Source organism: Natrix helvetica (assembly GCF_964273705.1).
Source record: "Natrix helvetica genome assembly, chromosome: 11".
In the NCBI taxonomy this organism is placed as follows: Eukaryota; Metazoa; Chordata; class Lepidosauria; order Squamata; family Natricidae; genus Natrix; species Natrix helvetica.
In genome coordinates, this window is record NC_138562.1 from 4,268,493 (window position 1) to 4,290,129 (window position 21,637).

At 46.1% G+C, this 21,637-nt stretch overlaps 1 protein-coding gene and 1 long non-coding RNA gene across 5 annotated transcripts in view; one reads left to right on the forward strand and one right to left on the reverse strand.

Annotated features, from left to right (window-relative positions):
- Positions 1-12,199, forward strand: part of AMOT (angiomotin) — a 59,571-nt gene extending 47,372 nt beyond the window's left edge. For all 4 annotated transcript variants that reach the window (XM_081963984.1, XM_081963983.1, XM_081963981.1 and 1 more), the window contains 5 exons: positions 2,878-3,071; positions 4,318-4,440; positions 7,886-8,118; positions 9,228-9,455; positions 11,901-12,199. In XM_081963984.1, the coding sequence (XP_081820110.1) occupies positions 2,878-3,071; positions 4,318-4,440; positions 7,886-8,118; positions 9,228-9,455; positions 11,901-12,001 (879 nt within the window). In that variant the 3' untranslated portion in view covers positions 12,002-12,199. The remainder of the gene's footprint in view (positions 1-2,877; positions 3,072-4,317; positions 4,441-7,885; positions 8,119-9,227; positions 9,456-11,900) is intronic.
- Positions 12,200-12,593: 394 nt separating this feature from the next.
- Positions 12,594-15,169, reverse strand: LOC309397749. Its single transcript, XR_014176311.1, has 2 exons — positions 14,183-15,169; positions 12,594-14,039 (listed from the first exon to the last, which is right to left on the reverse strand). It is a non-coding gene; the product is annotated as an uncharacterized lncRNA (long non-coding RNA).
- Positions 15,170-21,637: the final 6,468 nt, after the last annotated feature.

Here is a 21,637-nt window from a genome sequence, read left to right on the forward strand (position 1 = left end):
AAAAACCAGCCGTATGGACAAACCGGAAGTTTGGGAACTGACTTCCGGTTTTCTCGTAGGGGCGGTTTTGGGCCTCCCTGAAGGCTTCGGAGGGCAAAAAATGACCCTACGAGCAAACAAGAAGTGACTTCCGGGTTGCTCGTAGGGCCGGTTTTAGCCCTCCCGAATGTTCAGGGAAGCCTCCTAAAGGCTCCTGAACACTCCGGTGGCCTAAAACCAGCCCTGCGAGCAACCTGGAGTTACTTCCAGTTTGCCCATAGATCCAGTTTTTCGCGCTCCTGGGGCTTCAGGGTAGCTCCTGAAGCCTCTGGAGCGCCTCCGGGAGGCGGGGGAGGCTGTTTTCGCCCTCCCCAGGCTCCTATAAAGCCTCTGTAGCCTGGGGAGGGTGAAAAAAACATGGCAAAAATGGGGGGGAGCGCTGGTCGTGCATGCATGCATGCTGGGGTCATGCACAAAGCATTATGGGTGGCACACCCACGCACGACCCCCCTGCGCTCCCCCCGCTTTTGGCACGCAAGCCAAAAAGGGTTCGCCATCACTGCCCTAGTCAAAGACAGGACCATAACGGCCACCTCCTCCAAACGGAGCCATCTGAACAAGTCTCCGGTTCCCTGGGAGCACCCCTGGCCTAATCATACCGCAGGTTCTTGAGGTCCGTCCTTCCATAACGTCCAAAGTGAGGGGAGGAATCTGATTTCAGGGGGAAGGATGTTCCGTAATGAGGACGCAACCCCAGAGAAGGCACTTCTCCCAGAGTTCTGACTTAGGCTTCCCAAGATCATGAAGTAGACTCCTCATCCCGATAAAACCTCTTTTATTTAGTATAAAGTGAATTCCTCTCCAGCAAAGTCCTGGCAAATGGCCTTTCGAGAGATTTCACAACTACAGCGCTTTATCAGGCTTGGGGAGTTGCCAGGCCGATATCTTCCAAACGCCATGCTGTAGCAGCAATTACTTGGCAAGAAGTCAGGAACAGATCTTCACTCTAACGAATTGAACTCCTGCAAACTCCACTCCTCTTTTATTCCCTATGGGAGGGGCCATTCACTGTGGCCTTAGTCCCGAGTCAACCCTTGTTCCTTAGCTGTTCCCTTCTCCTGGCAACTCTATGCAGGCGCACACTGGGAACAGGCTCCAGCTGTTCTTCTGCCCCATTGATATCCGACTCCGAAGGCAGCTGATAACTGTCAGACGGTCCTGCCCCTCCACCTGCCTCCGACACAGAGCCCTCATCAGAGCTTTCCTCAGACTCCAGGACTGGCCCACATTCCTCCCCAACCTCCTCACTGTCCGAGTCTGCCACCTGCTCCGCTGGCGGTCCACAACACCTCGGACCCCCAAATGCCATTCCCTAGCTGACCTCTCTCTGCCAGATCTGAGAGAACTGGGGAGAGAGGCTCCCTCAAGTAAACTGACCCCGTGCCATGAAGGGATTTCAAGGTCAATATCAGCACTTCAAACCGGACCCAGAAGCTGCTTGGCAACCCTGCAGCTTGTGGATCAAACATGTCTCATGCTCTGTTCTGGGGACGGATCTAACTGCCTTCCCTGCTGCATTTTGCACCGAGCGAAACCTCTTCAAGGGCAGCCCCATGTAGGGTGTGATACATTAGTCCAGTCTGGGGACACCTAAGGGCAGGAGCTGATTGGTCAAGGGCTCTTTTTCAGACAGAGGTGAAAAACCAAACGTGGGCTGTAGTTTTTTCCCCTTCAGGCTGGAAAAACCACATGAAAGTGGCAGCTCTTGAGATAATTTTGGCTATTGCCAGAAAGCTAAACGAGGCTCGACAAGGATTGAGGAGCACCAGGAATGCTCTGTGTTCTAGACTGGAGTAGGAAGTTAAGAAAAAAGTCTTGCCAGATAAGGCAGAGGGAACCCACTTTTAAATGATGCTAAGAGTGTGTGGTTCAGGGGCTGAGACTCTGAGTTTGTCGATCAGAATGGTCAGCAGTTTGGCGATTCGAATCCCGTGAGTTTCTGTGACTTGTCCCAGCTTCTGCCAACCTAGCAGTTCGAAAGCACGTAAAAAAAGAAAGTAGAAAAATAGGAACCACCTTTGGTGGGAAGGGAACAGCGTTCTGTGCGCCTTTGGCATTTAGTCATGCCGGCCACATCACCATGGAGACGTCTTTGGACAGCGCTGGTTCTTCGGCTTTGAAACGGAGATGAGCACCGCCCCCTAGAGTCGGGAACAACTGGCATGTATGTGCGAGGGGAACCTTTACCTTTACGTTTAAGAAAACTTCATGATTTCACCAGGTGCCATTCTGGAAGTTTTACTTTAACTGGGGGAGGGGGTTGCCAAATTCATGTGCCATGTGCAATAAAAATTAAAATGTTTACATTGTTAAAATAATTCTACCACTTGCAGGATAATCAAAGCTTTTTGAACTTCCTGCGATCTCATCTCCAAAATGCCAGAATGAAAAGCTCCCATGATTTCAAAAATCTCTTGCAACATTGGGCTCCCTTTTTCCATTCATTTATCTCACTGTGATTGTTTCATTTTGCTCTGTCTGTGGTGTGACAGATGCTTTGTGGCCAGTCCCTATACCGGAATAGTGTTCCTGCTTTGACACGTGACATCCTTTCATGCTTTGTCACCAGGCAGGGGGTTGGGTTTTGACTGTTATGAGACAGTTGCCACCTGGGACACACTGTGGTCATGCCCACCTTTCTGGCCAAGTGGAGAGAACAAACCGCTCACTCGCTGCTCAAGGTAGACTGCTAGAGCCATAAGGCTGGGAGGGACCTTGGAGGGCCCCCAATCCAGCATCGTTCGTGTGTCCCTCTCTCCACCTTGACTATCTAAGGAGCACCACCACATATGTTGCCGTTCGGCCCAGTGACCTTGCTCTGTTGCCTTTTCCTGCCAGCGCCAGGGAAACTCTCAGACGGCCAACGCCTGCTCCGAGTACAACGCTGGTGCCCTGATGGAGCTCTTGCGCGAAAAGGAGGAGCGGATTCTGGCTCTGGAGGCGGACATGACCAAGTGGGAGCAGAAGTATCTGGAAGAAAGTGTCATGCGTCAGTTCGCATTGGATGCGGCAGCCACTGTGGCTGCTCACCGGTAAGAGTGCGCGCACGGACACTCACACACACACACACATATTGAGGCACCATTGCAAAAGAATCCTATAAAAAGTGACAGGAGAAATGTGCAGCTTGCGGTATGCTCCCATAACCAACAACCCTTCCAATTTCACCCTGGCAGATCAAACCCAAAGAGAATTAAGAAATGTTGGTAGTTGGGGAAAATCCAGTTTCCAATTAATACAATATATTTTGACCATGTAGTAGCAAAAGTATTTACCGAAGTTCTTCCTTCCCACTTCTAGTCTATAACTTATTATGCTGACTCCAGTTTATATCCGCTTTCAAACATATATCCTTATTCTTTTTTTTTTCTCCCTCCAAAATGAGGCATCCTCTATAGAGCTGTTCTTCCGATAGGCAAACTGTAATGGAACCATATAGTGCTTTACCAATCTCTCAAACACGTCATCGTAATGGAAGTGAGTGAAATTGGACAGTAATCGTTAAGACTTGCAATATCTATGTTTTTGTGCATTAGTACAATGATGGCAATCTTAAAACACGATGAAAACACGGCCTGATGCAAGGAGATTGAAGATGTCTGTGAGAACAGTGTCTAGTTCAATGTTTCTCAACCTTGGTGACTTTTAAGTCCTGTGGACTTCAACTCCCAGAATTCCACCACTGGGGGATTCTGGGAGTTGAAGTCCACAGGATGTAAAAGTCACCAAGGTTAAGAAACACTGGTCTATCTGATCAGCACCCTCCCTAAGTACTCGCCCAGGGATATTATCAGGACCCGCAGATTTCTTGAGTGTTGAGTTTGTGTAGGACCTTCCGAACAGCGTTTGTATCAAACCTGAGCCTGTTCATCAGGAAGGGAAACAGACTTCCTTGCTGGAACATTGTTTGCGGCCTCAAAAACATACTTAGCTTGTTTAGAAAATCCATGTCACCCTTACATGTTAGGGAAGCTGCCTTATAGTCAGTAATCACCCGAATACCTTGCATCGTAAAAACACACCTATTTTCTTGCAACTCAGAATCTAACAAACTATTTTTGTTCCGCACACGGGGATTTCTTTTGCAGGGGGGGGGAATTGGATTATCTTATTTTTCCCCTGCTCTCCCGTGTGAAATGGCCTTATTCATCCAGCTGCATTTGGCAGATCATCTGATGATGGAGCAAGTTGGGTTCCTTCTTGCCTGGTAAATGGGAAGCCTCTGTGTCTAAAAGCCAAGCAGGAATCCCTGACTCTCCGTCCAATGCTGTTTTGCAGGGACACCACCGTAATCAGCCCTTCGCCCAATACCAGCTATGACACTTCCCTGGAAGCTCGCATCCAGAAGGAAGAGGAGGAGATTCTACTGGCTAACCGGAGGTGTCTGGACATGGAGGGCAGGTAAGGGCAGCTGCTTCGTTTTTCTGCTCTGCATGGAGTGCAACTCTGGAATCCAGAAGTCTTGAATTACCCAGAAATCCATGAAGCTCTGGACTGCTCAGGAAGTGCCAGGCTCCCCAAACCAAGAAAGATGCAGAGAGTTTCTTTCATTGTTCCTCACCCATAGACAGAAATCTTGCCAAGTTAAAGTAACTACTTGCCCCATTAAAGATGTGCTCTGTGAACTCTGGGGGGGGGGGGGTGTCTTGACCCTCTTCCTCCCATCCAAACTATTTAAACTCTCTTGGTGCTCTGGGATGCACCAGTGGTGGGAGTCAGTCAGTTTGCACCTATTTGGGAGAACTGATTGTTAACTTTCTAAGCAGTTGGGAGAACCGCTTGTTGGAAGAAATCTCCTTTTGTTTTTTCCCACTTTACAGGGCTAATCCTGTAAGGAAGGCAGAAAGGAAACATTCTGGTGTTGTTTCTAGCCTAATCTTTATTGCCCTGCTTACAGAAACTGCCCCTCCCGTTAGTCCTTATTACATTGTAACAGCTAAGGCGAAGAGCCCATCGACTGAGTGTTGAGCTGGCCATGCCCGCCCAGTCACATGACCACCGAGCCATGCCCACCCAGCTGGTCATTAGGGCAGAGAGCCAGTTGTTCAATTATTTGAATCCCACCACTGGATGCAACCCCTCCCTCGCTCCTGGGAATCCAGACCACATTCTACCACAGGATATTCTCCATGGGCTACTCTTGAAAAGTGGCCAAGTTGGAGTAGACACAAAGTAGAGTAACGACTGTATTTTTCGGAGTATAAGACGCATTGGAGTATAAGACACGCCATGATTTTGAAGAGGTAAATTTTTAAAAAAGATTTGTGCACTCTGCAGGCCTTCCAAACACTCTACCCACCTCATCTTTTTGCAAAAAAGGAAAGGGCATGCAGAGGGTTTGGGAGGCTTGTAGAGTGCTCCTAGGGGCTGGGAGGGGACGAGCAAAAACAGCCCATTTTTTGCTTGATTTTGCCCTCCCTAGCCCCCAGGAGCACTTTGCAGGCCTCCCAAACCCTCTGCACATCCATTTTTGCGAAGGGGGTGGGGTTTCGGGAGGCCAAAAATGCTGTATTCAGTGTATAAGATGCACCCAGATTTTCACCCTTTGGGAGGGAGGGGGAAGGTGCATCTTATACTCAGCTAGCGTAAGATAGAAAGAGCCTAGGATTCCAGCAGTGAAAGATCTACATCAGCGGCCAGTTGCTTATCAAGCGCAGTTAAGGTGACTGCATTGACCTAGGAAGCCCTTCATGGTTTAGGGCAGCCCGACCCTTGCAATGACCCTATCTAGCTGCTAAGCCCCGTGAAGAGGCTCTTTGGAGGTGCCCTGTTTTCAGAGAGCATTCAAAATGAGACGCTTGTCCTGCATTGCTCTCTATGGTACACACTCTTGGGAAATTGTGGGCGTTTAGTGTCTTCATCACGCAAATGAGTGACAAAGAACTCCTGTTCTCCTGCCTGGTTTTAATACTCAGACGGTGAAAGGCAGGATACCTGTGCCAGGGAAATACGTTGGCCACCCCCATTCTACCATTCCCTCCCACCCAAAGATAAAGCAAAGCAATGAAATAACTTCTCTCCCAACAATCAGGAGGAGGAAGGAAATCTTTGGCATCTCTGCTCCTTAACTGAATTACCAGTGTCGGTCCTCCATTCTGACAGGGATCCAGGGCCTTTCAGTTTGCAAGTGGGAAACCGAGAGAGGAGGGGGAGAATTGCACTTGAAAAAACGGTTGGGTTTTTTAACAGAACAAAAAATTGACATGAAGCCTGAGCTGTTTCTTCTAGGAATAATAAAAGGAAACATAAGTAAGGATATTCAATAGATAATGCTCCATATAATTATTGCAGCCAGAATCTCACTTGCCCAAAATTGGAAACATTCCCCCAAATGCAGAGATCATTAAAAAGGTGCTAGAATGCGCTGAAATGGACAAACTAACGATGGAACTAAGAGATAGAGAGGAAACAGAATACGACAAGACATGGAATAAGTGGTGTAACTGGCTTGAAAAGAGATGTAAAATCAATGCATAATGAATGCATAGAAAATATTACAAAAGGAGAAGTAATAGAGATGCAAATACTGTGTGTGTGTGTATGTATGTATGTATGTATGTATGTATGTATGTATGTATGTATGTATGTATTTGTGTTACAACCCCTGGTATGCCCAAACAAATCTGCCTAATATGCAATACAGCCCTGGTTCGATTCCCAGTAAGGGTATGGCTAGCTGATGAGAGCTAAATAGCTTGAAATAGATCTATACTAGTCTCCCTTTATTTATTTATCAGCACAAATACAATGTATGTATGTATGTATGTATGTATGTATGTATGTATGTATGTATGTATGTATTGTAAAAACAAGAAACCATGAAACGGAAAGGAATATGTATATGACAATATGCTATAGAATTGAAAACCCTAAATTAGAAAGAAGAAATACCGATAACGGAAAGCTCTAAAAGTGTAATTGTGATTTTAATGGTTGGAAAATGTTGAAAAAAAGTATTATAAAAAAGAAAAAGATAGGGTTAAAACAATTTCTTGTTTTTTATAGGTGGAATTAGTGTTTAGTTTCAGTATTCCCCCTTTTCGGTGTTTTCCCTGGAGTTATTTAAAGTCCTCTTTTGGAAATGTTGGGTTGAGGCTTGCCAGGGCTTCTTTGGAAAGTCCTGTTGCTTGCGCACCAACGCAGCGTATTCAGGGGCTTTCCACATCCTCTTTCCACTATTTGGATGTTGGCATCTGACTCTGCAACTTTCCTGGTCTAGAGAAAGAAGGCTGGAGGCCTAGAGCGCCACCGGAAGGCAGGCCTCAGGCCTCTTGCCAACTAGCCGATGCCTTCAACAGGCCCAGTTTTCTGAATCTGTGCAAGAACCTCTATAGCAGTGATGGCTAACCTTTTTGTCGTCGGGTGCCGAAAGCGTGCCCGCACCCTTAATGCAGTGTGCGTGCAACACCCCTCTGCCCTCTGCGCATGCATGCACAACCCCCCCCCCCCGAACCCCAGTTTGGGCCTACTGGGCCTCCCTGCAGCCTCCTGGGACCAAAAATGGGCTGCGGGGAGGGGGGACGCTGCACTCCCACACTTCGCCCTGCCCCCCCCCCATGCATGCGTGCAAAAAAACCCTGCCCCCACACATGGGCGTGCATCTCCCACATGCGCCCCACCCCCCATGCATTCACAGCAGGGACCCAAAAATTAGATGGCCAGTGGGAGGCACATGCGCAGTGGGGCTAAGCTGGGGTGACGGCTCACATGCCCACGGAGAGGGCCCTGTGTGCCGCCTGTGGCACCCATCATGCCATAGGTTCACCATCACAGTTCTGTAGTCTGAAAAACAGGGGGGGGGTGGCTGAAATGAGCAGGCTGTCCTTTTCTCCCCCCCCCCCCTCAGAATCAAGACTCTTCATGCTCAGATCATCGAGAAGGACGCCATGATCAAGGTCCTTCAGCAGCGGTCCCGGAAGGAGGCCAGCAAGACTGACCAGCTGTCTTCCATGCGGCCAGCCAAGTCCCTCATCTCCATCTCCAACGCTGCCTCTGGCTTGCTCTCCCACTCCTCCACCCTCAGCAGCACTCCCATCCTGGAGGAGAAGAGGGAGGAGAAGAGCTGGAAAGGCAGCTTAGGTGACTGCTTAATTTTCTTTGAATAGACAAGCCAAAGGGGGGGGGGGGGAGATTATCAATAAGTAGAAATTGCAAGAGTTACACAGGGAGTGCTCCGCATTTTATTGAGCAAAAGTTAACCAGAGAAGCAGAAGAGTAATCTTTAACAAAAAAGAAAGAAATGATTTTTTTACATGCCTTTTAAATCTCGCAGCTGAATGCCAGTATCTTCACTATTTTATTATTTAAAGACCAATCTCCTAATATGTTTGATCTTGGAGCATAAATAAAATTTAATTAAAATCACCAATCGCAAAAAAAATGTGCTGAACAGATTATTAAGTAAATTTTTAGTTTCTAACTTCCATTAACATTATTTGCTATGAAATGTTACGCCGCCCCCAGATGACCGTCTGGTTAGATGGTCAGACCTGCCATTTGGGGCATGTAGACCTCTGGCAGCCAAAGGGAAGACCTGCCTGCTTTTATTGGCCACAAATTACGAAATTTTGTTCCACGTGGATTGAGTAAATCATTCCAAATTTACAGACTTAATTTTTTTCCAATAAATGTCTATTTGTTGTTAATCAAGTAAAAAAGCCTAAAAGGAGAAGAAAATCTATGTGTATATAATTACAAAGAGAGCAGTGTAATCTGTAACTCATCTATATTGCTACTGGTCTTTTTCCTACTCCCCATAATATTTTTAATGATGCTACTTGCAAGATTTAAAATTTAAAAAGATTTTGAAAGGGGTTTCTGGCATCTGGAAAGTTAAAGATAAGTTGACAGGCTCTGAGGATAAAAATGAGTATTAAAGTCCATTTGATGCCTACCTGACTCCTTAGAGGTTGCCGATGTGGAATTTAGCTCTGCTTGCAGGTTGCAATTGACACAACCAGCAGGTGCAAACCTGCCTCCTTTCTCAGTCCTGGCCCTGTGAGTTTCCTGCCTGTGGCAGGGGCTCTTTGGTGTGAAGTGCAGCTGCTTCTGCGTTGTGTGTGAGCCAGTCCTGCCCATGCTTGCTTGGTAAAGTGGGTTCCCTGGAGAATGGGCAGAGTCAGCAACCAGGCCCCGGCCCATGGCAGAGCCAAACTCCAAGTAACCACCTGCCCTTCTTTCCCTGCCAGGTGTTCTGCTGGGAACAGAATGCCGCTCGGAGTCCATCCCTTCCACACCCTCACCGGTTCTTCCCTCCACGCCGCTGCTCTCGGTGCACTCCAAAACGGGAAGCCGGGACTGCAGTACTCAGACGGACCGGGGCAGTGAGCAGAGCAAGCCCCCTGCCACCTCCCCTGCGCCCCCCATGCCAGGGAGACTCCCAATGGTGAATCTGGCCTATGGGGCAGACAAATCAGGTACGGAGGGGTGTTACTCTCAGTTGGGTCTCCAGCTCTGGACACGGCAGAGGTCAAGCAAACCAGCCAGTGTCTCCTCCTCTCTGTGTTTGGGTCCTGAGGCCCCAAAACAGAGACAGAGGGGCATGGAGTTTTTTCCTAAGCACTACTGTTATTGTTCCTCGCCTGTAGACCTTGCCAAACGAATGCTAAAGGCTTGCATCATTAGAGACAGACTCTGAGAACTCGTGGGGGGGAAAAGCCACCTCCAACCTCTTCCGACCAAACTCTCTGCTCTTCCCTGTCTCTTGGTCCTCTGGAATGCAGCCTCTCCCTCCGGGGAATCTGAGCTTCACACTTACGGTCAAGAAGTGCTGGTGTGGGGATTGTGCAGGTCATCTTCGCCTAGGCAAGCAAAATTGGGACAACCAACTCGGTCATTAAGCAAAAGTGGCCACTAAGACAAAGCGCACCTGTGCTTACGATCGGACTTCAGCTTTCCTTTCCTTTGTAGACCTAAGAAGATCGTAAATGTGGGGATGGGTTGCAAAGTTCCCGTCTCATCACTGGCATAACTTCAAACAGTGGATAATGAGAAGCCCCTGTAGTTCCATTCCAACTGGAGGATGCGACTTTTGGAAGCTGCCACGGTTTCTGGTTTTGACCAAGCCACAGAAAATTGGCAGGACTGAGTGAGCAAGAGCCACACAAGCCTCAGGCGTCAGTCAGTCAATCCTGTTGTTTTAGTGTTGAAGCCCTTCCAAGAAGGTCAAGCATGAGAGTGTCAGCTCCCCCCCAATTGCACGACCTCCCGCATCCTCTTTGTTGGTGGGAACCAACAAAAATCCTGGACCACCAGGGAACTACCAGAGGATTGGAAAAGAGCTGATGTGGTTCCCATCTTCAAAAAAGGAGAGGGAAAAAACAGACCCATGAGACTACAAACCGATCAGCCTAATATCATACCTGGGAAGATACTGGAGGGGCAGGGGGGGAACAAACAGATCTGTGAACATCTAGCAAAAAAGAAAGTTATAATTAGTAGCCAGCACGGGTTTGTTAAAGGATCAGGCCAAACCAATCTTATTTCATGCTTTGACAAAGTGACTACATTAGTAAACCAGTGAACTACTGTGACATAATATGCTTAGACTTCAGCAAGGCGTTTGACAAAGTAAACCACAGCCTACTTCTTGGTAAGCTACAAAAAAGTGGAGTAGCTAGCATCACCACCAGATGGATTTGTAACTGGTTGACAAACCGTACTCAATGAGTAGTCCTTAATGGTACTACCTCTACATGGAGGGGAAGTAAGCAGTGGGGTACCACAAGGTTCTGTCTTAGGCCCAATACTCTTCAATGTCTTCGTAAACAATTTAAATGAGGGAATAGAAGGGGAACTCATCAAATGTGCAGGTGATACCAAGCTGGCAGGAATAGACAACACCCTAGAAGAAAAGCTCAGGATCCAAAAAGATCTTGACAGACTTGAACAATGGGCCCTGTCCAAGAACATGACATTTAATGTGGAGAAAAATAAAAGGCAGGAAAAACCAAATGCACAAGTACAAATTAGGAAAAACACGGCTCAAAAACAGTAACTGTGAGAGGGAGCTTGGAGTCTTAGTGAACAGGAACCAGCAGTGTGTGGCAACAGCCAAAAAAGCGAACGCAATCCTGGGTTGTATAAACAGAGGCATAGAATCAAAATCACGTGAAGCATTAGTACCGCTTTATAAAGCCTCGGTAAGGCCACACTTAGAGTACTGCACCCAGTTTTGGTCACCACATTGCAAAACAAGTGTTGAGACTTTGGAAAAAGTGCAAAGAAGAACAGCCGATTAAAGAACTGGAGGCAAAAACCTACGAAGAACGGTTGCAGGAATTGGGCATGGCCAGTCTAGAGAAACAAAGGGCTACTAGGGGTGACGTAATAAGAGTATTCCAGTATTTGAGGGGCTGCCACAAAGAAGAGGGTGTCAACTTATTTTCCAAAGCACCAGAAGGCAGGACAAGAGACAATGGATGGAAACTAATCAAGGAGAGAAGCAGCCTGGAATTAAGGAGAAACTTTGTAACAGTGAGGACAATTAACCGGTGGAACAGCTTGCCTCCAGAAATTGTGGGTGCTTCGTCACTGGAGGTTTTTAAGAAAAAACTATTTGAAATGGTATAGGGGCCTCCTGCTTGAGCAGGGGGTTGGGCTAGAAGATCTCTAAGGTCCCTTCCAGCTCTCTATTCCGATTGAACCTCATACTAAGGGTGTCCAATTAAAGCCACACCCATCTTGATCACCTCTTCCCAACAATTGACATTCATGTTCAAAGGGTTGGCTGGATCAATAGACAGCCAGTGAAACTGGTCATAAATGATGAATGTTTTGCCCGTTGATTTCAAGAGGTTTTTTCTCACCATCCCTTTTACGTTTAATCACGGTGACACTTTGCCTTCTTCTCTTACCTGCAGATGGCTCCATTTTCCATTCCAGCACCCTAGAAAGGAAAAACCCACCTCAGAATTTGGGGCAGGACCTCAAAGATGCAGAAATGGTGGAGTATCTTATCTGAAAAGGACATGCTGAAGATATAGCAAGAATAATTTCTTCAGATACTTTTTTAAGATAGAAATTACAGTTACTATCTCATAAAGGAACCTTTTTCTCGTTATTTGTGTATATACTTTACTCTCAAAGTTATGAACAGCTTAACTTATACTTTGTTCCAAAATTATTAAATTAGATTAAGAATTGTTTTCCTTACCTTTTTTTTAAAAAAAAAATACTGGATCTGGTAGCAGCTGGATGAAAGTAAAACCAAGGTCTTAAATGCACTACGTTTTTAAAATGACAATATTTTTTAAAAAGTTTGTATTTAAGAGAAATTTGTTAGCTCTCGGGATATCCATAATGCCTTTCCAAGCCCGAGTCCACCGTTTCTGCAGAAGACGGGCAATGGTGCTGCCATGTTTTGAGTATTAAATTTCCCAAAGTTTCTGGTTTCCTCGAAATCTTTGAGCCTCCGAGAGGTGAAGGGAAACTTTCTCTCCATGTTTTCCTTCTAATATGAATGTCCCATTTTTGTAAAACATTCCAGAACTGGAGAAAAAAAAATCCAGATGAAAAGACTTTCACAATGTGCCTGCACTTAGATTTTTTTCCCCTTTAATGTTCATGTCTTGTCTGATGAGATGTCTTGCAAAGTTTTAGGGGGTGTCATTTTCATGCGTCATACTAAGGAATAATGTCCACTGTCCAGGAGGAGGAAGCCTGAGGACAGCCGCTTCAGTCCCAGAGGAGGGGATTCTTTGTGAAACCAGGCTAAAAGGCCTCTCTCTTTTTTCTTTTTTTATGCTCCATTTTCCACTTTTTCATTCCGAAATTGCTTGACTGTATCTCTGAATCCTTGTATATTATGATTTAGTGCCTTACTCGAGGCAATATTTACAGCAGGGTCAGTATTTTCAGAAATAATAAAAGGTGGCTCAAAAACACTTGTAATTTTCTGAAATGCTCCTTTCCGCACAACAAAATAAAATAAAAAATAGGCATTAAACTTCAGGGTTTTCTGTTCCCCAACCCACCACTTCCAGCCACACAAGTATAATTTGGGAAGTGAGTAAATGTTGTACCTTGGGGGTCAGTGGTGGGTTCCGGATCCCATTCCAACCGGTACGGTTGGAATGACCCTGGCGTCACTCACATGCAGCCGTGCAGCGCGCACATGCATTGTAGCTGGAAACGACACTTCCGCGAGCCTTTTTGCGACGCTCCAGCTGATTCCGTGGAGCGTTGCACAGAGGCTGTACGCGTCGTGCGTGGAAGCGCCAACAGCTTCAAAAGACGGTAAGGAGCTCGGGTGGGCAGGCGCGCCCTCCGGAGCACCGTACCAGAACAGTATCTGGTGCTCTGGGCAGGATCCAGTACACCCGTACCGGAGCGTACCACCTGCAACCTACCACTGCTTGGGATAATCCAAACACCACCGAAGTACATTTTAGTGATTACATTCAGTTTTTAGTAGAAGTGCATTTATTTACATGGTAATGACTGTCCAAATAGATCCCAGACTGATGTATATTAAATTGGAGGACTTCACTGTAAAGAGTTTTGTCATCTTTGCACATCCGGATTATGCCAAAGGTCCTTTGACTGGGCTTTTATTCTCTGTCCTTTGAGCAGGAGCCTTTTCATGGCTGGCCCGTTGCATGAGGTGCTTTCCTTAGCATCCCCTCAGTAGTCAGAAAGGGGGAAGGGGCTCGTGTCCTGCTAAGTAGCCCACGCTTCTGGATTTACATTAGAGTGGCATGGGTGAGGGGAGGTAATTCTCCTTGGATTAGCAGTCATCCTTTTTTTACAGCCCTCACAGAATATTAATTTGGATAAGGCCAAAGCACCTAACAGCCTGCAACTCTGTTAGCATTTGAAATACATCCTCTTCCTCCTGAAAAGTGCCTTAAGCATCCAACATTCGGTGTGTTTTGAGAAAACCGAGCTTTTGCTTTGCTTGTACAAGCCACAATCTTTTCCTTACAATCATTCTTGGCTTTCCGGGAGCCTAGAGGCCATATAGCTGTGCCTTTTCTTCTGGGGACTTCTCAGGAAGGTTGCTTTACCTGGTAGGACAGGGGTGTCCAAACTTGGGAACTTTAAGACTTGTGGACTTCAACTCCCAGAATTCTCCAGCCAGCATGGCTGGCTGGGGAATTCTGGGAGTTGAAGTCCACAAGTCTTAAAGTTCCCAAGTTTGGACACCCCTGTGGTAGGAGAATCCAGATGGTGAATTATACAGGATCCTTGAAGGAGTCAGAGGGCCCCCATCATTTCTTCCCTCCTGCAGAGCTGAATTTGTAAGGAAGCCAAGGCAGGAGGCCATCTCCCTGGGGTTTCTGCAGCAACCAAACTTTAGACTAAGAGTTTTCCATGAACTCGGGTAATAGAAACAAGGATATGCAAAGTGGTGTAATGGAAAGCTACCGTATTTTTTGGAGTGTAAGACGCACCTTTTTCCTTCAAAAAAGAGGCTGAAAATCTGGGTGCGTCTTATACACTGAACACAGCATTTTTTTGCCTCCAGAAACCCCATCCCCTTTGCAAAAATGGCCGTGCATAGCCTTTAGGGGGCTTATAGGGTGCTCCTGGAGACTGGGGAGGGCAAAAATGAGCAAAAAACAGGCTGTTTTTTGCTCAATTATGCCCCCCCCCCAAGCTCCCAGGAGCACTACAAGCCTCCTAAAGGCTATTCATGCCTTTTTTTAAAAAAACGAGCCCATTTTCACGAAAAACAGGCCGTTTTTGGGAGGTCTGCAGAGTGCAAAAACTTTTTTTTTAATTTGCCTCTTCAAAATCCTGGTGCGTCTTATACTCTGAAAAATATGGTATGCAGTCATCCCCGTCCCGTCCCGTCCCCCTTGCAGTTTTTATGGACCAAGAAAACAGTCCTGTGAGCCTGCAGGTCCCAGAATGCGGAGTCATTTGAGATATTTCTTTGCTCATGAACATGGAGCTCATGGAGATGTGGCTGAGGTCTAAACCTGTTGAATGTGTTTTATTTTATTTTGGCTTGGTGCAACTATAGATTTCCTTTGTACCTGTGTAGGAATGTCTGTCAATGTCTAGAATGTAGTTCTTATGATAATTGTAATTGTCCTGTATTTACAGTATGAAGAAAATACTTTTGTTTCGGAAAATGCTTGGAGTGGGTTGTTATTTTCCTTCCTAGCAGTCGCAAAAACGCGGTGTCGTGCTCTGGGTAGTTTCGCCTATTTCCTGCCGTTCGGATACATTGGGAGTAAGAACTGGACGTGGCAAAAGTTGCCATCCAAACCATACTAGGGCAACCTCAAGTTAGGAACTCTGCCAATCTCTATGATCCAGGCTATGATTATACCCCCTACTCCCCATGGTTGGTTGGCCTTCTCTTGTATTGCCTTCTCTTGTGAGTCTGCATTTAGGCAAAGCACAAAAGGACATTCTAGCAGTTTACTCTTAGCGAGCGGTGCATGCAGAGGTAGGATTCAGCAGGTTCTTTCTGACCAGTTCTGGAGAACCGGTAGTGTAAATTTTGAGTAGTTCGAAGAACGGGTAAATATCAACTCTGGCTGGCCCCGCCCCCATCTGTTCTCTGCCTCCGGAGTCCCAGCTGATCGGGAGGGAATGGGGATTTTGCGGTATCCTTCCCCTGCCACGCCCACCAAGCCACGCCCACAGAACCGGTAGTAAAAAAATTGAATCCCACCACTGAGTGCATGCTTGTATCAGGGAGGCTCTGCCTTGTTAGGAGCCAAATGGCTGATTGACAGCAAAGGAGGAGAAACTGATTAAGGTCCTTCCAATCTTAGTGTCAGCTGCACATGTCCTCTCATTCCTGTTTGGACCAAGGCCGTGAAGAGTGGCCCAATTTTCTGGCAGTGGGTAGTTGAATTCACCCCCTTGTATCCTGGAAAAGTGTTAATATCTGTTCTTGGCTAAAGTTCTGACTGAGGAGACCCCCAAGTGAGGAGCCCTTCTTCTCACCTCTGGTTGGCCCCGCCCCATCTATTCTCTGCCTCCCAAGTCCCAGCTGATCGGGAGGGAATGGGGATTTTGCAGTAACCTTCCCCTGCCACGCCCACCAAGCCATGCCCACAGAACCGGTAGTAAAACAAATTTGGTTGACAGTAAAGGAGGAGAAACTGATTAAGGTCCTTCCAATCTTAGTGTCAGCTGCACATGTCCTCTCACTCCTGTTTGGACCAAGGCCATGGAGAGTGGCCCAATTTTCTGGCGGTGGGTGAATTCACCCCCTTGTATCCTGGAAAAGTGTTAATATCTGTTCTTGGCTAAAGTTCTGACTGAGGAGACCCCCAAGTGAGGAGCCCCTCTTCTCACAACTGGAAAAACACCACCCAATACTAAAGTTGCATCAGAGGTTCAGGAGTGGCTGAATTGTTGCACATTGCATGTTATGTTAAATTTTGGTTTGAGTAATAATGATTTATTGGGGGTAAAATCACCATTAGACTGACTTGCACAGTATACTGTTCATAAACCATAGTTAACAATCCACAATGATATGGGTACACACGAAAAACATGGCTCAAGATGATGTGCAAACTCGGTCATTCGTAGAATTTCTACTTGTATTTTTCACGTGCTTTAGAACTGCTAGGTTGGCAGAAGCTGTAACAGGAGTAACAGGAACTCACTCCGTTACACAGCATTAGGGATTCAAACTACTGAACTGCTGACCTTTCTGATCAACAAGCTCAACGTCTCACTGAGCCACCACGTCCCGTTCCAGAGATGATAATGGTCAACAATTCTCAAATGCAGGCAGACCTAACAATCCAGATCCTATCAAATGCAATAGAATTCATGCCCATGGGGGCTACTTTAGTTCCATTGGTGCCACCACACTCCGTGAGGCCAGGCATTTGGCCTAAATAAGTGTCACAGATTCTTAACAGTTCTTTCAGTCTTCTCCCTTCCCTGTTTGTGTACTGGGAAGTCTGGATCAGTGGTGGGATACGACCGGTATGGGCGTACTGGTGCCTGCTGGGAACACCAGGTACCGTTCCGGTATGGTGCTCTGGAGGGCCCTCCTTACCTGTATTTGAGTTTATTGGGGCTACCGTGCACGTGCCTGCATAACGCTCCGCCGAGCAACTGGAGCGTTGCAAGCGGTAAGTACGCATGCACAGGCTGCGCGCGTATATTTGGTGAACGCCCAGCCCCATTGCACCGCACCAGTTGCAACGGGATCCGGAACCCACCACTGGTCTGGATGAACTGGACTATTAAGTGTTGTTTACCATACCCGCCAGAGCCTCACTTGCCACCTGTGGAATAAATGAGTCGGTTCTACTGTCAGTCTTGCAAGCATCCTGTGACCTAAATATGAGACTATCTTCAAGCAGAGATTAGAGCCGCAGAAACCACGGACTGCGTTGAAATTGTGATTGCCCCTTTATCAGTATACAGTACATTCACTTGGAATATATCCGTTTAGAAGGGGAAACTAAGAGCTTTCCAAATCATCGTAAATAATATTTTCTTGGTTGAGCCACAGTAGCTGGATTTGTACTTTTTATGGCTCAGTGCAATTGTTTAAAAAGCACAATAGCCGGACTCACAAAACACAGTATGGAAACTAAACCATACTATAATTTATTTATGCATTAACCTGGTCTCTATCAAATAGCTTCCCATGCTCTGCTACTTTAAAAAATTCAGTAGAAAGAGTTAATAACATTGAATAAATTGTCATGTGTGAGAGCAATAGCACTGGGGACACAGATTTATATATCTCTTCACAGCGCTTTATAGCCCTCTCTTAAGCGGTTTACAGAGTCAGCCTCTTACCACCACCATCCCCAACAATCTGGGTCCTTATTTTACCCACCTCGGAAGGATGTAAGACCAAGTCAACCTTGAGCCTGGTGAGCTGCCAAATTGCAGGCAGCCGGCAGGCAGCAGAAGTAGCCTGCAGTACTGCACTCTTAACCACTACGCCACCACAGATGATTGAAGTCTAACGTAAACTCTGAATTAAAGAGGAGAAGTTGTAGACTTCAATTTGTGTCCCACTACCTCTGAGATAGCAAAGGGGTCCCGACCCACAGGTTGAGAACCACTGTCTTAGACGCATGTTTGAGATTTGGATATGTCACGAGAAACATAACATTAAGTTGAATACAAATGGGGTAACTAAGATAGGTCCAGTGTATATTAAATCAAAATAGAAAGTCAAGAATAAATGGATTATCGGTTAATGTGGATTTCATGCAAAAGTGGGTGAGTATATGAAAAAGGCAGTTTGAGCTGGTTAGGGATAGAAAGAGTTTATGAAGAACGAATGGTCAAGATAGGGATGTGGTTGAGTGGAGTGGGAGATTTTCAGAAAAAGAAGGGAGAAATTTAAAGATCAAAAAACAAGTTACGAAGTGATGTCTGAACAGGGTGGGTCAAGGAATAGAAAGTTGTTTAAAAGGATCCAATCTGGAGCTGAGGAGAAATTTCCTGACAGTGAAAACAATTAACCCACGGAATAGCTTTCTCCTGCAGTTGTTGGTGCTTAATCTCCAGTTTAAGAATCTCCCAGTTTAGGACAGCTATTGGACTGGGATGGTATAAGGCTCATGCCTTGAGCAGGAGGTTGGTCTCGAAAACCTCTGAGGTCCCTTCCAGTCCTATGATTTTGTGATTCTATGACTGGAAGAAATACTATGTCTAGTGATATTCAGCTACATTTCCTTTCCTTTATCTCCTGTCTTTCCATAATTTTGCTTATGACGCATGATAGAGATGCAAATAGCATGATAGAGATGTATATAATGCCTGCATTCAAATAATCCAGGGGTGTCCAAACTTGGGAACTTTAAGACTGAAGTCCACAAGTCTTAAAGTTCCCAAGTTTGGACACCCCTGAAATAATCAATGGAAAAAGATGTGGGACTTTGCATTGAGTCTGACTCTACGTTGAACAGGGAAAAGCGGCCATCAGAACTACAAAGCGGATTCAAAAAACAAAAGAAAGAAAGTTCGGAAGATTAAACCTCTGGTTCTATTTAAAAAAAAAAGAACATCAAAGTGGGTGGAACAATTTTAACCTTTCTATCTCTGGGGGATTTGGAGGGTTAGAAGAAAAGGCAATGGGAATTTTATAAACGGCTACAAAGTTATGCCAGTCAGTAGAAATAAATCTGGTTTTTCCTTCTTGAGATGGGATTCCTGCAATCAAGTCAAATTGGGGATAGGGAGAATCATGATATTGTGAAAGGAATAACATCACAGATTGTCTTTTAAAGCCTGGCATTCATCCACACACCACCCAATTTAGCTAGTTTTAAGAGTGGATTGGGACGTGGTGGCTCAGTGGCTAAGACACTGAGCTTGTTGATCGGAAAGGTTGGCAGATCGGTGGTTCGAATCCCTAGTGCCGTGTAACGGAGTGAGCTCCTGTTACTTGTCCCAGCTTCTGCCAACCTAGCATTTCGAAAGCACGTCAAAAATGCAAATAGAAAAATAGGAACCACCTTTGGTGGGAAGGGAACAGCATTCCATGCGCTTTGGGCATTTCATCATGTTGGCCACATGACCACGGAGACGTCTTCGGACAGCACTGGCTCATCGGCTTTGAAACGGAGATGAGCACTGCCCCCTAGAGTTAGGAATGATTAGCACATATGTGCGAGGGGAACATTTACTTTAAGAATGGATTAGTAGAGTGGCAACCAAGACTTTCTAGAGGCAATCTGCCTTTCAGTACTAAGTTACCTTAATTCCACCCTGTCCTCATGGGCCTCCTGGAGGCAGGCTCTGCCTTTTGGGAGAGCAGAAGGCTGGACTGAAAGGGGAAAGGATGAGGGCTGGCTCTATGCACAGATAATCCCAGGCCACATGTGTGACTTTTGACCTCTCTTGGTATGTTTTGGGGCTTTGAAAAATGTAATTGTGGCTTTTTGATACAAAAGCAAACAATGACCTAATGTGGGAACCAAGATGATGTGTAAGGGAGTCTAAGTGTTCCCTCAAATTGCTATGAGGGTTCTTGAATTAATCTATTTCCTGGCTTCTTGTATGTCTTCCCCTCTTCCGGTTCTGATGGTGCTTCCTTTGCCTCAGGAGATCCCAAATGCTCTTCCTGGCAAATTGATTATGCCGCCTGCACCACAGACTGAAGGACCAAGACTGACTTCACACTTTGTAAAAATGCAGCTGCTAGGCCTGTACAGAACCCTTTATATGGTTAAGGGCAAATTGTAGAATGTTGATTTCTCTCCCTCTTTGCTGTTATTGGAACATTTACATATGAGTATTGTTTACTGGGCCATTTCCCAGCTCTTTGATGCCAGCACCACCTGCCTTCTCTGGAAAGGCAGAAGGTTCCATAGGCGACTGGCACCACAAATATCCCAGAAGGCGGCAGGCAACATCATGATGCATGGATGTCTCTGACTTAGCACTGAATTCAACTCAAGGCGACTTTATATCACTTTAAAGGTAAAGGTAAAGGATCCCCTCGCACGTATGTGCTAGTCATTCCTGACTCTAGGGGGCAGTGCTCATCTCTGTTTCAAAGCTGAAGAGCCAGCGCTGTCCGAAGATGTTGCTGTGGTCATGTGGCCGGCATGACTAAATGCCAAAGGCGCACGGAACGCTGTAGTCAAAGGTGGGATAAAAATGTTGTGAAATAGGGGGAAAAAACCCAAATGAATGAAAGCCTAGTTGCCACCAGTAACATTGCCTTGATGACCTTATTTGGGGAATATGTCGTTGTGATTTACCTATAAGTCACAACGACATGTATAAGATAAGTAAAGGTAAAGGTTCCCCTCGCACATATGTGCTATTCATTCTGGACTCTAGGGGGCCGAAGACATCTCCGTGGTCATGTGGCCGGCATGACTAAACACCAAAGGTGCACGGAACAATGTTCCCTTCCCACCAAAGGTGGTTCCTGTTTCTCTACTTGCATTTTTTATGTGCTTTTGAAATGCTAGGTTGGCAGAAGCTGGGACAAGTCACGGGAGCTCACTCCATTACGCAGTGCTAGGGATTCAAACCGCCTACCTTTCTGATCGACAAGCTCAGCGTCTTAGCCACTGAGCCACCATGTCCCTTTAGTGACCTTGAATAGACAACAAACAAACTGATTTAAGATATCTTGTTTCGATAGAGTGTGCACATATCAGCCTCATTCTGGATTTCCACAGGAAAAGTAGTATTGCTGATTGTTGCTTTTTGTTGCTCTATATCTGATGGTGGAAACAGGAAGCGTGTGGGACCTTCTGCTGTACTGCAATTCCAGGGTTGCAAAAGTCTCTCCTCAGCAATTTTATCCAATTCTGGGTATGACCTTCCAGTTCTCAAGTCAAGTCTTGAGTTGAGATCAATGGACAACTCCATATGGACTTTTTGGCAATACTACGCAGGTCTTTGGTTATTGTCTTCTTCGGGAATGTCCTTTCACTTCCGGGTGCAGCCTTCTCTCCCAGGGATTTCCTGATGGGACCCAAATACTAACCACACTTGTCCCAAAGGTGCTTTTCAACAGGCAACTGGACTTCCTTGTTTTTCCTTGAAAATGCATTTACTTCTCATCCAAGAAGCTTCTTCAGTTCTGACTAAATGATGGGAAATAAAAGGATTGATATTCTTTGTGGCCGCACTGGTAGCACTCTGAAGGTCAGGCGTTCGCTTTCTGAGAGAAGTTGAGGCCCCTTGG